Raw genomic sequence first — 13,057 nt, forward strand, 5'->3', positions numbered from 1 at the left:
GAAGAACAAGTGTCCTGATGTTTCTAATGTGATGATGTTCTAATGTGAAAAATACATGTTTACATTAGTTTAAGGACCAGGAACCAGATATGAGACCAGGAACCACGTATGAGACCAGGAACCAGGTATGAGACCAGGGACCAGATATGAGACGTCCATTCGTCTGGATTTATCAGAGGAACATTAGAAACATTTAAACATTTCAGAAAAGTAAAACAGTCTTTTATGTCCTAAATAAAAACCCTTGGGTTGAACGTATTTCAATGAGCCGAAGGATTAAAGGCGGGGGTTTGGTTTCTGGTTTTCGCTCAGAGTGAGACCTCATCTCCGGTCCCCTCTGTGTCTCCGTCGGTGAGGAATGTGGCTCCTGAAAGTGGCTCAGAGTGAGACCTCTTCGTGTTTGTTCCCTCTGTGTCTTGACGTGGCTCCGCCGCCATATTGTTTTGCTTCGTTGTCACCGGAGCGGCGGGACTCACGGATTTACGCTTTACGGTCAGACCCGGACTGATTTGGACCAGAAGAACCCCCGGACTCATCTGCACCAGACGGACCCCCCAGCTCCACCTGGACCAGAGGGATCCCGAGATTCACCTGGACCAGAGGGATCCCGACATTCACCTGGACCAGAGGGATCCCCAGCTTCATCTGGACTAGAGGGACCTCATCTGTCAGCCTCAGGTAAAACTCTTTCGTTGAGTTTGAGTTGAGCACCAGGTGAGCTGCTGCCTTACCTGTCCACAGGTAGATGAGGTGGAGCTGGAACCAGGACTTGTTTAATAAACCTCCCTAATAAATAACCTGTGGAGCTTCATCCTGGGTCAGTCTGGGTCCTGGACCCGGTTCTCCACTCCTGAAGATTCATCGATATCAAGTATTAGTATCATCTATATCAGCTATTAGTATCAGCCGTTAGTATCACCTATATCGGGTATCAGTATCATCCATATCAGGTATTATCAGCCCCCCCCCATCTAATGGATCCCCCCCCCCCACCCCCTCCAGGCGTCCCGTCTCCCTGCGTTGCCATGACGACCTTCCCAGAGTACATCGCCCAGAGCGAGGACCGGGACGGGGTCCGTCTCAGCTGGAATGTCTGGCCGTCCTCCCGGTTGGAGGCGACCCGGATGGTGGTGCCGGTGGCAGCGCTGTTCACCCCCCTGAAGGAGAGGACGGACCTCCCCCCGATCCAGTACGAACCGGTCCTCTGCAGCCGGGCCACCTGCAGAGCTGTCCTCAACCCACTGTGGTACGAGTCTGTCCATGTCCCGGTCCCGGTCCCTGTCTGTCTCTACCTGTCTCTAACCTGTCTAACTCTGCCCCCTGTGTCTCCCAGCCAGGTGGACTACCGAGCCAAGCTGTGGGCCTGTAACTTCTGCTACCAGAGGAACCAGGTGAGTTCAGCGTGTCCCACACCTGTTGGACAGGTGGAGCAGAGACACTGACCCTTTGTCCCTCTCGTCCGTCTCAGTTTCCTCCGTCCTACGCCGGGATCTCTGAGGTCAACCAACCAGCTGAGCTACTGCCTCAGTTCTCCACCATCGAGTATGTGGTCCAGGTGAGTCCGGCAGGGACGGGGCAGTCAGGTACAGGGACGGGTACGAACAGACATGTAACCTGTCCTCTGTCCTCTGTCCTCAGCGGGGCCCTCAGATGCCGCTCGTCTTCCTGTACGTGGTGGACACCTGCATGGAGGACGAGGACCTGCAGGCCTTGAAGGAGTCTCTGCAGATGTCCCTGTCTCTGCTGCCCCCCACTGCTCTGGTGGGACTCATCACCTTTGGACGCATGGTCCAGGTCCACGAGCTGGGCTGCGAAGGGATCTCCAAGAGCTACGTCTTCAGGGGGACCAAGGACCTGAACGCCAAGCAGCTGCAGGTAGATCCACCAGTCTGACCTGAGGTTGAGGGTTTGATTCCTGCAGCCGCTAACAGCTGTAACTGGTTCCTGCAGGAGATGCTGGGTCTGACCAAACCGTCAGCGGCTCAGGGACGAGGACCTCAACCCACTCAGCAGCCGCTGTCAAACAGGTAACCCCCCCACCACCCTGAGTCCTCTGGGTAACCCCCCCACCACCCCGAGTCCTCTGGGTAACCCCCCCACCACCCTGAGTCCTCTGGGTAACCCCCCCCTCTGAGTCCACGGTCCTCGTGTCACCTGCAGGTTCCTTCAGCCGGTGCAGAAGATCGACATGAACCTGACCGACCTGTTGGGGGAGCTGCAGCGTGACCCCTGGCCGGTCACCCAGGGCAAACGGCCGCTGCGCTCGCTGGGCGTGGCCATGTCCATCGCTGTGGGCCTGCTTGAGGTGAGGGGGGTGGGGGCATGGGGGTGCATGGGGGGCGGTTCTGTGTGGCGTGGTCAAAGAGTCTGATCAGTTTTTACCCACAGTGCACCTTCCCCAACACCGGCGCTCGGATCATGACGTTCATCGGTGGCCCGGCGACGCAGGGGCCCGGCATGGTGGTGGGGGACGAGCTGAAGACCCCGATTAGGTCCTGGCATGACATCGAGAAGGACAACGCCAAGTTCATGAAGAAAGCCACTAAAGTGAGTCGTAGGGACCGAGTTCCTGTCCAGAGTCTAGTGTCCCAGAGTCTGACTCTGTTTCACCTTGGTCCTGGTTCGGTTTCATTCTTTCAGCTCAACTTTACAAACTGTGTGAACACGTTGGAGCTAAAACCAGACTAGAACCATCAGATCCAGGAGGAACAAGTTAGAAAACCACAAACATGTTGAACCAACCATTTCTAGAACTTAGAATGTAAATCTAACCTGGACATTTCTAAAGCTGATCAACACATTTAGTTATTTACAACTATTTCCATTAATTTAAGACCATGTCCAAAACTATCAGGTGTCCAACCAGTAATAATGTCTGAATGTCTCTGAGGTGTCTCCTGTCTCCATAGACTGAATATAGCCTCACTCCCTCAGCACTAGTTAAAACCGATCTATAGTTTGAAGTTTCTACTAAAGTAGAAACAGACTCAGTGAGAAGCGTCTTGATGCTGCGTCGTCTTAAATTGTCGTGTTATTTGGACGCACTGTCCACCCCAGGGGGTTTAATTGTCTCATGTCTCTGTTGCAGCATTACGAGTCTCTGGCCAGCAGGGCGTCCTCTAATGGACACATCATGGACATCTATGCCTGCGCTCTGGACCAGACCGGCCTCCTGGAGATGAAGTGCTGCGCTAACCACACCGGGTACGTCCTCTGGGCCAGTCTCTCAGGTAACGGCAGCGCCCCCTGTGGTGGTGAGGTGTCATGACGGTGTCTCTGTCCCTCAGAGGCTTCATGGTGATGGCCGACTCCTTCAACACGTCCCTGTTCAAACAGACCTTCCAGAGAGTCTTCACCAAAGACGTCCAGGGCTCCTTTAAGATGGCTTTCGCCGCTACGCTGGAGGTCAAGGTATGACGGAGGACACAGAGGCTCCGCCCACTGCTCACCTGGCTCACAGGTTAATGAACCCTGCTGTTTGTCTCGCAGACGTCCAGAGAGATCAAGGTTTCAGGAGCCATCGGTCCCTGTGTGTCTCTCAACGCCAAAGGACCCTGTGTCTCTGAAAATGTAGGTTTACTTGACTACACTGTCCCCCAGTGGTTAGAGACAGGAACTACACTGCCCCCCAGTGGTTAGAGACAGGAACTACACTGTCCTCAGTGGTTAGAGACAGGAACTACACTGTCCCCCAGTGGTTAGAGACAGGAACTACATTGTACATTTCAGATGTAAATGAATGAATTGTTTTAATTTCATATTAATCATGAATAATTTATTGTCTGAAAGTAAAATAACAACAGACACAGATACAACAGTTATAACAGAGGCTGAACGTGGGTGTAGTTGTAGTTTCTGGGTGTGGCCTCTAGGGGGCAGAGTAACTCTGATGTTGTCATTCCAGGAGATTGGAACTGGAGGAACCTGCCAGTGGAAGATCTGTGGTCTGGATCCAAACACCACGTTGGCTCTTTTCTTTGAGGTCGTGAACCAGGTAGGATCCCCTGACCCCTGACCCCTCACCTCCAACCTCTGGTTATGCTCATTTTAGATGTCACACACCTGACAGGTGATTTCGCTTCAGACCAAACAAAAAATTAGGCGTCCTAGAACTTCAAACATACGTCCAGAACATCACATCACAGGGAAATGGAGGGATGGACCACATTTCCCAGAGTGCAGTCTGGCAGGCCAGCCTGTGGCCCAGGTGTCTGTGCCTGGGCTGATGATGGAGGAGCTGCAGCAGTTGTAGTGTTGACGCTTTGAGTCGTGTCCAGTTGGAGGGCGGGGCTCTGGGGGCGGGACGTCCTGGGACATGGACGCCTGAACCAGGTGAAGGTCCGACGTGCTGCTGCCCTGTACCTGCTGCAGAGACATGTCCATTCAGAGACACGTTAACGCACCGGCTCACATTCAACATGGAGTCTTACTCACGTCTGCGTCATGCATGTGATCCACGGGTTGAGGCTGGCGCTGGTCACAACCAGCCAGGTGGAGAGGGCGGAGCTTAGGGCCGGACTCTGCTGACCACTGAATGTCTCGTACAGACCGACGCAGATGAAGGGAAGCCAGCAGACCAGGAGACACCCTGCAAAGGGATGCATGGTCACATGATCTCAGTGTCAACAGGAAGCAGTGAACAGTTCAGAGACATGTGACCTGCCTGACCAATCAGGGCAGAGCGTGAGCTCACCTGAGGTGGTGACCATGACGACGGAGCTCCTCAGGTAGTTGTTGGCTGGGACGTAGAAGCAGTGCAGCTCGTTGCACTTGAACGTCCCCCTCCTGGCCTGTTTCCTGGCCACGTACACGATGTACCCGTTCAAGGAGCACATGGCGAGGACCGGCGCCACCACGCCCACCGCCGTCCACGTCGCTACGTAGTACCTGTGCTCAGGGCTGAAGCTCAGGCAGCACAGGAACCGCCGCTCGCTGTAGGTGTAGCCACCGAAACCTAGCAGCGGCAGAGCGGCGCTCACCAGACAGAACAACCAGACCAGAACCAGAACCGCCCGGCTCCGCCCGGACGTCCACAGGCTCCGGTGGCTGAGGGCGAAGCAGATCTCTGAGAACCGGGCGACGGTGGTCCAGGTGAGCGAGTGGATGGAGGAGGTCTGCAGGAGCAGGAGGAGGAAGGCGCTGCCCTGACACACGGGGCTGGTGCTGGGGTCGTCCACCGGCCACCGCAGGCTGTTGTAGGCTCCAAAGGGGATGATGGCGAGTCCCAGGACCAGGTCGCTGAGGGCGAAGCTCAGGGTGAGGCCCAGCGAGTCGGACCGGAGCTCCTTGTTGAGGAGGAGCGCCACCAGGAGGACGAGGTTCCCACAGACGGACGCCACGCTCGACAGGACCATTAAAACACCGTACAGTGTCCTCACGGCCTCCGCCATCTTCCCGGGACAGGAGCTAGGTCACCGACCCGAAACACGAAAACCAACGCCCTCCAGGAGGAAGTCACATGATCAGAACCCAGGACTGACGGAGTTCTCCTGAGGAAGACCAGCGATTTATTGACAGCTCGTCACCCTCACCTGGTCTCAGGAAAGCCCCTCCCCCCGTTAGAGCCGCAGGTAAAAACGTTCCACAGCCAGAGTCTGAACCCGTTCATGAATCTTCAGAGACGAACGTCGGCTCCTTGTTTAGTTCCTATAACCAGAGGCAGTCGTTGATCAGGTCCAGTGAGGCCGGTCTATCCGTCCTCCGTGATCCGGTGTTAACGTCTGACGGAGTCTGACCCGAAGACGGAGCGGTGGAGGACAGACTGGTGGAGGACAGACTGGTGGAGGCGTGTCTCTCAGTCGATGTGTCTCCAGAGACGGTGTTACCACGGTGCACCTGTCCGTCACCTGCTGAGATGATGAGGCTTTAACCACCGCACTGAGAACACACCGGTTTATTAAGGCAGGGAAGGTCCTCACAGAGACAGAAGGACCGGCAGGTGTGTTTGTACTCGTGTGTAATAACAGGTGTGCAGGTGTGTAATCATCAGACCATGGAGGATTTCAGCAGCCAATCAGAGCGCAGCATTGGTTTCATGTTTGTTTGTTCAGTGATCAGAGAAGCTGCTGTTCATCAATAACTGATTCAACTTTAATTTATTCATTCAACAGCTGATTAAACAGCTGATCGGTTTGTTTCCTGCAGCACAACGCTCCGATCCCTCAGGGCGGCCGGGGGGCGATTCAGTTCGTCACCCAGTACCAACACTCATCAGGACAGAGACGCATCAGAGTCACCACCACGGCCAGGAAGTACGACAGAACACCTCCACGCCTCCACACCTGTTCACCTGTACACCTCCACACCTCCACACCTGTTCACCTGTACACCTCCACACCTGTACACCTCCACGCCTCCACACCTGTACACCTCCACGCCTCCACACCTGTACACCTGTACACCTCCACACCTGTACACCTCCACGCCTCCACACCTGTACACCTCCACGCCTCCACACCTGTACACCTGTACACCTCCAAACCTCCACACCTGTTCACCTCCACACCTGTTCACCTGTACACCTCCACGCCTCCACACCTCCACACCTGTACACCTCCACGCCTCCACACCTGTTCACCTCCACACCTCCACACCTGTTCACCTCCACACCTCCACACCTGTACACCTCCACACCTCCACACCTGTACACCCCCACTCCACACCTTTTACACCCACCTCCACACCTGTTCACCTCCACACCTGTTCACCTCCACACCTCCACACCTGTTCACCTCCACACCTCCACACCTGTACACCTGTACACCTGTACACCTCCACACCTGTACACCTCCACACCTGTTCACCTCCACACCTGTGCACCTCCACCCCTCCACACCTGTTCACCTCCACACCTCCACACCTCCACACCTCCACACCTGTACACCTCCACACCTCCACACCTGTACACCTCCACACCTCCACACCTGTTCACCTCCACACCTCCACACCTCCACACCTGTTCACCTCTACACCTCTACACCTCCACACCTGTTCACCTCCACACCTCCACACCTGTACACCTCCACGCCTCCACACCTGTATGCCTCCCCACTGTTACCATGGTTACAGGTGTTTTCTGGTTTCTGACAAGGATTAGTTTAGCTGCATCACTCTGAATGACCACTAGGTGGAGGTGTGGTGCTGCTTGACCTGGGAACATAAAGTCCTTGTGTGAACACCCCCTTGTCCCCTCCTCCCCTTGTCCCCTCCTCCCTTGTCCCCTCCTCCCCTCTGTCCTCCCTCCTCCCCTCTGTCCTCCCTCCTCCCCTCTGTCCTCCCTCCTCCAGCTGGGCTGACGCTCAGACTCAAATCCAGAACATCGCGGCGTCCTTTGACCAGGAGGCGGCGGCCATCTTGATGGCGAGGTTGGCGGTGTATCGGGCGGAGACGGAGGAGGGACCGGACGTCCTCAGGTGGTTGGACAGACAGCTGATCAGACTGGTAGGGAAACGACTGAGGACTAAACCCAGACTCAGATCGGGACACGTTGAAGACCTGGTGTCTGTTGGTTTGTTTTCAGTGTCAGAAGTTTGGAGATTACCACAAAGACGACCCAAACTCCTTCAGGTTCTCTGAGACCTTCTCCCTCTATCCCCAGGTGAGTCCTCCTCCTCTCAGACCTGCTGGGCCTCAGCTACACGTCCTTTAAATGTTACCTGTCCACTCTGCTTTCAGTTCATGTTCCACCTGCGTCGCTCTCCCTTCCTACAAGTGTTCAACAACAGTCCAGATGAGAGTTCCTACTACAGACATCACTTCAACCGCCAGGACCTGACGCAGGCCCTCATCATGATCCAACCTGTTCTTTACGCATACTCCTTCAACGGGCCGCCAGAGGTAAGGACACACCTGGACACACCTGGACACACCTGGATATGTTACATTCTCCTGTAAACTAACAGTCCTTTCAGTATTGACAACATTTGATTGGTTAATTGGGTGTTTAATTTATTAGTTCATTTATTTGGTTAATTGATCAGTTAATTTCTGGGTTAATTGTTTGCTTAATTGATGGGCCAATGTATTTGTGTAATTGATCTGTTAACTAGGGTTAATTGATTTGGTTAATTAATTTGGTTAATTGATGGGTCCATTTATGTGGTTAATTGATGGGTTAATTGATCAGGGGATGTGTCTTTCAGCCCGTCCTGTTGGACAGCAGCAGCATCCTTCCAGATCGTATCCTGTTGATGGACACCTTCTTCCAGATCCTCATCTACCACGGAGAGGTACCCTGACACACCTGGACTTACATGGACCCCATCAGGTCCTAATGAGCAGGTGTTGCTGTATTAGTTTATCTCTAATCCCGTGTCTACCTGCTCACGCCTCAGACCGTGGCTCAGTGGAGGAAGGCTGGTTACCAGGAGATGCCCGAGTATGAGAACTTCCGACACCTCCTCCAGGCTCCGGTGGACGACGCCCAGGAGCTGCTGCATACTCGCTTCCCGATGCCCAGATACATCGACACGGAGCACGGTGGCAGCCAGGTGGGGGCGCTACCACACGGCTGTGTCTGGTCACTTAATTTCTATAGCACAGTTGGAACAACAGAAGTCGACCCAAAGTTCTTTCCAGCCAGAGCAGATAAATCATCTGGCTCCAGTAACACAGAAGAACAATGAAAGTACAATAGAAATCAGTTTAAGATGGACCAGACAGAAGTAAACCCACTAAAGACCCACTTAAACCAAGAGAAACACTTTAAATGAGATTTAAACCAGCGGATAGTGGAGCAGGACTTAATGTGGGAGGGAGTCACCTTTAGACCTGAGACAGTTCCTCAGGACTGAGAGGAGTTGTTGTGAGGATGGAATCAGGATGTCAGAGACGTACGGTGGTTCTGTTTCTTTGAGGAAGGGTGGACTGGGTCAGTCCTGTGTTAGGCCAGGACGTAATTAGAGCAGATAACTGTTTCCAGGTTCACACACTCTTGAGAAGTTTTCCAAAGAACCAGCCAATGAGAAGGCAGCAACACGGCCTCTACTTTCTTCTAACCAGAGTTATCACTCTTCTCTTCTTCTGCTGCTGCTTTCAGGCCCGTTTCCTGCTTTCCAAAGTCAACCCCTCCCAGACCCACAACAACATGTACGGCTGGGGGCAGGTAAGACCTCACCTTTAACCTCCGACACCTTCCTCCACGGACCAATCAGGTGCAGCTTTGACTGAGTGTTTCCCTGTGCAGGAATCTGGAGCTCCCATCCTGACGGACGACGTCAGCCTGCAGGTGTTCATGGACCACCTGAAGAAACTCGCCGTGTCCAGCGCCGCCTGACTCCCCCTGACCCGACTCCACCCGACTGCATCATGTTTGTTTGCATCTGCTGCCTGACATTTGCATTGGTTTCCATGGCAACCCACACAGCCGTGGTGTCGGCCAATCAGCAACTGGTTTACAGACGGCCACTAGTTAAAGACAAAGCCTCGTGAACAATAAAATAAAAAAACAGTGTTCAAAATAACTCCCTCTGTGATGTAATGAAGAGCAGCAACTGTCCTCTACACCTGAAACTGAAAACAGTACCCACAATCCTCTCTGCTCCACCCTGTCATGCTGGGCGTCATTAGAAACTAGAGAAGCTACACGGCGCTAACCAGCTAGCCTCATGCTAACGGAGAAAACACGCAGACTAACTTTGAATTTTCAGTCATTGTAGAATGTGATGATGTCCAGGAGAAATAAAATGTCCAAAGGTTGAATTGTGTGTTCGTTGCCTCCTGTAGTGAATCAGTAGCATTTTAGAGCCAGATTCACTTTAAGAGGTAAAAACCCAACGTGGAGGAACTTTGGGTTCTTTGGTTTGATCCTAGTGTCCAGATGGAGAGTGGACCTGGTTCTGTTTCACTAGAACCTTTGGAGAACATGTGAGCTCTGTGGTGTTTCTAGAACGTCTGGGTCCAGGTCTGATCCAGGTCCAGGTGAGTATATCAGACTCTAGTCATGTGACCTCCAGGTGATAAAAACCTAAACTCTCCACTGGACATTTAGAGGAAACATCTTCTCGTTCAGATGAGTTTGTTTCATCTTTCATTTTTAGTTTTCACGTGTGTGACATCATCCTGCTCAAAACTGACCAACCAAGGGGCAGTGCCTTCAGTTACCGTAACAACGGTGCCCATTCATTTTAGGCCCCGCCCCCATAGACCTCCAGCTTCCTGTCATTCTTCCCACATTTCCTCCAGGAAACAGGAAACACAGCAATCGGAGAGTTTCCATGGTTTGTTCATATGAGTGAGGCTCAGGTTTCAGCGCCTTGCTCAAGGACACTCCAACAACCTGCTGGACCAAAGTCCGTTCAAAAATCTGCTCATTTAAGAGTCTGCACTCAACACGATTAGTGAAGTCTGGTTCTAGTTTATTGACACAACAGTGAGCCAGACATTTTTACATGTCAACAACATTAATTACATATTATTTACATATTAATTTAATTACAACCAGATGGAATCAGAACAATATAAATTTCCAGCTGAGCAGCGTCTGAATCAGTTTCTGTGTTTCCATCATGTTCATGAGGTCTGAATGCTTCTCTGGAGGAAACCAGCTGACTTATCAAGATGCAACACACTTCCTGTCCAGGAGGGGGGCGGGGGCCGCGGGGCGGGGGGGGGTGTTAATATATGAGCGGTCAGTGTGTCCGTCGGCAAAATTAGTGCAGAGGAGCAACCGAGAGAGAAGGACGAGAGAGAGACAAAGTTTGAGACACGTCAAAATCTGGAGAAGAAGGAAGACGAGGAAGAAGACGAAGGTATCAGGAGGAAGAGGAGGAGTAGATGAAGGAGAGACAACAGTTCTGAGGACGATTTAGAAACGGTAAGAAATCCATGTCGTCAGAGTTTGGTCTGAACTAAATGTCTCTGTTCGTCAACAATCAAACGAAGGTTGTCGTCTTGGACAGGGGGCGGAGCTTCAGGGCATGGCGTCCCGGTCCTCCTGGTGGTGGGCGTGTCTCTGCGTCCTCTGGCTGAGAGACGTCTCCGTGGCGTCTCCACGCTACGTCCTGCAGTCCCCCGCGGGCTCCTTCAGTGACGCCCAGAAGAACTGCTCACCCGGGGTCCTCGCCACCCTCGCCACCCAGCGGGAGCTCGACCACGTCCTCGCGCTGATCTCGGTCAAAAAGAACTTGACCTTCTGGGTCGGGCTGAAGAAGAACAACACTGAGTGTGTGGTTCCCACGCTGCCGCTCCGGGGCTTCAGATGGACCGAGACCGGTCTACAGAACTCAGAGGGGATCGAGTGGGCGGAGGAACCGGCTGAGACCTGCACGGAGATCCGGTGTGCGGCGCTGACATCGCAGTCTGACGGGTCCAGAAGGACCCGGTGGGGTCTGATCTCTGTTACATGTAAGAACCAGTACAGGTACATCTGCAAGCTGGAGGACGGACAGGATGGACGCTCACCTGAGACCAGTACACCTGAACCAGATCTTCAGAGTCCTGAACCCAGTTCTAGTTCTGGCCCGTGTGCTGAAGGTTTCCAGAGAGAGGGTTCCTACAGGTGTGTGGACCAGACCACGCCCCCTCCCACGGACGGCTCGCTGGCCGCCATCCTGGTCCCGGCGCTGGCGGCCTTGGCGGCGCTGGTGGTGCTGGTGGTGCTGGTGCTGGTGACGGTGAAGTGCTGCCTGGTGAGACGGGCGAAGAGACGCGCTGCCAGGAGAGCACAGAAGATGGCGATGAAGAGCAAACATGAGAAGACTTCCAAAGAAACAGCCAATGAGAAGGAGGCAACATGAGGGAGCAGAGCTGTGATTGGTCCTTCTCTCTCTCTCTCTCTCCTCCCACCAACTTCCTCTCCTCTTCTCTCTCCTCTACCACTACTCATGTAGCTCTGTGCTGCTCCTGTATAGCATGTTAGCAGCATGTTAGCAGCATGTTAGCAGTATGTTAGCAGCATGCTAACCCCCCTCCTCCATCTTCTTCTCCTCCTGTGGAGCTCCATAAACTACATCTGTAGTCCTGGTCTCATCAACCTGCCCAGTCTCCTTGGCCTCCAGCAGTCCAGGTCCTACATCTGGTCTCTGGACCATCATCAGGTTCTACATCCGGTCTCTGAACCATCATCAGGTTCTACATGGACCCTTTAGTCAGATGGATCTTCATCTCTTCTCTGTCTCTACCTGGTCTTAGACAGATGGTCCCTCCATATGAGCTGGTTCTGGTTCTGGTTTCTTCTTGTTTTTTCTTCATGCTTCTCTGGAGGTTGTGGACCAGGTTTTGTAAAACATCTTGAGACGGTTTGTGTTGTTACTGACGCTGCATGAATAAAATTGAATTGAACTGAATTGATCTGAGTGACATCATCACTTCCTGTTTGCATTATGAAGACATGAACGTGACAGGAAGTGAGAAACCTGAGTCACCTGGTTTCTACCTGAGCTTTGTCTGACAGGTTCATTAACATCAGCTTATTTTAAACCTAAACTGGTCCAGTGTTGATGGTGTTGTTGAGTCCTTGTGTCCAGTGTGTGAGTCTGTGAGTCCTTCAGACTAAATGTTCCTGTAACAGCTGATCAGGGTCTAATCTGATCAATTAATCAGAACAGAACCAGCTGAGTTGTGAGATGTTGGTGGTTTCCTCTCATCAGCTGATGCACCAACATTTCTACTGGATGAAGGTCAGGACTTTGACTTGTTCCTAAACATTCATCTGGTTCTTCTGGAGAACCACTGGTGTTCTTGGGCTCCTTGTCTTCCTCCATGACCCAGTTTCTCTTCACATTCAGCTCATGGACTCATGTCCTGACATTTTCTTTCAGAGTTCACTGGTAGAATTCACAGTTCATTGGTCCATCAATGATGAGCAGATGCAGCAGAACAGGCCCAAACCAGGACATTAGCGCCCCCATGTTTCATGGAGGGATGAGGTTCTGATGCTGGAATGCAGTGTTGGTTCATCTCCAAACATTTAAACCAAACTGTTCTGCTCTGGTCTCATCTGTCCACTAAACACTGTCTCAATAGTCTTCTGTCACCTGATTAAACATACAACCAGGTTCAACTTGTTTTCAAGTTTACTTTACTTTATGATGAAGAATAAACAAATTCACAAGTTTAA

The 13,057-nt window shown here is 52.6% G+C and overlaps 3 protein-coding genes across 4 annotated transcripts; 2 read left to right on the plus strand and 1 right to left on the minus strand.

The window, feature by feature from the left end:
- Window positions 1–415: 415 nt before the first annotated feature.
- Window positions 416–9,706, plus strand: sec23a (Sec23 homolog A, coat complex II component). The gene is made up of 20 exons (XM_047611139.1): window positions 416–678; window positions 1,003–1,246; window positions 1,334–1,391; window positions 1,469–1,555; window positions 1,639–1,875; window positions 1,951–2,027; window positions 2,161–2,305; window positions 2,389–2,547; window positions 3,089–3,204; window positions 3,288–3,411; window positions 3,490–3,570; window positions 3,905–3,994; window positions 6,145–6,251; window positions 7,287–7,440; window positions 7,520–7,597; window positions 7,675–7,836; window positions 8,142–8,228; window positions 8,334–8,489; window positions 9,038–9,103; window positions 9,185–9,706. Exons 2-20 carry the CDS (start codon window positions 1,026–1,028, stop codon window positions 9,272–9,274), a joined length of 2,295 nt encoding a protein of 764 aa, XP_047467095.1. The 5' UTR covers window positions 416–678; window positions 1,003–1,025; the 3' UTR covers window positions 9,275–9,706.
- Window positions 4,016–6,138, minus strand: LOC125023703 (G-protein coupled receptor 161). The gene has a single exon (XM_047611157.1). The coding sequence runs from the start codon at window positions 5,388–5,390 to the stop codon at window positions 4,623–4,625; it is 768 nt and encodes a 255-aa protein (XP_047467113.1). The 5' UTR covers window positions 5,391–6,138; the 3' UTR covers window positions 4,016–4,622.
- Window positions 9,707–10,657: 951 nt separating the features above from the next.
- Window positions 10,658–12,284, plus strand: clec14a (C-type lectin domain containing 14A). Of its 2 annotated transcripts, XR_007114663.1 has the most exons (3): window positions 10,658–10,813; window positions 10,899–12,035; window positions 12,067–12,284. XR_007114663.1 is itself a non-coding variant. In XM_047611153.1 (2 exons), the coding sequence occupies exon 2, from the start codon at window positions 10,917–10,919 to the stop codon at window positions 11,733–11,735; it is 819 nt and encodes a 272-aa protein (XP_047467109.1). In that variant the 5' UTR covers window positions 10,658–10,813; window positions 10,899–10,916; the 3' UTR covers window positions 11,736–12,284. The 2 variants fall into 2 exon arrangements, 1 of the variants encoding a protein (XP_047467109.1); XM_047611153.1 differs by having other exon boundaries at window positions 10,899–12,284.
- The last annotated feature ends 773 nt before the right edge of the window (window positions 12,285–13,057 follow it).

Source organism: Mugil cephalus, chromosome 17 (genome assembly GCF_022458985.1).
Source record: "Mugil cephalus isolate CIBA_MC_2020 chromosome 17, CIBA_Mcephalus_1.1, whole genome shotgun sequence".
NCBI lineage: Eukaryota > Metazoa > Chordata > Actinopteri > Mugiliformes > Mugilidae > Mugil > Mugil cephalus.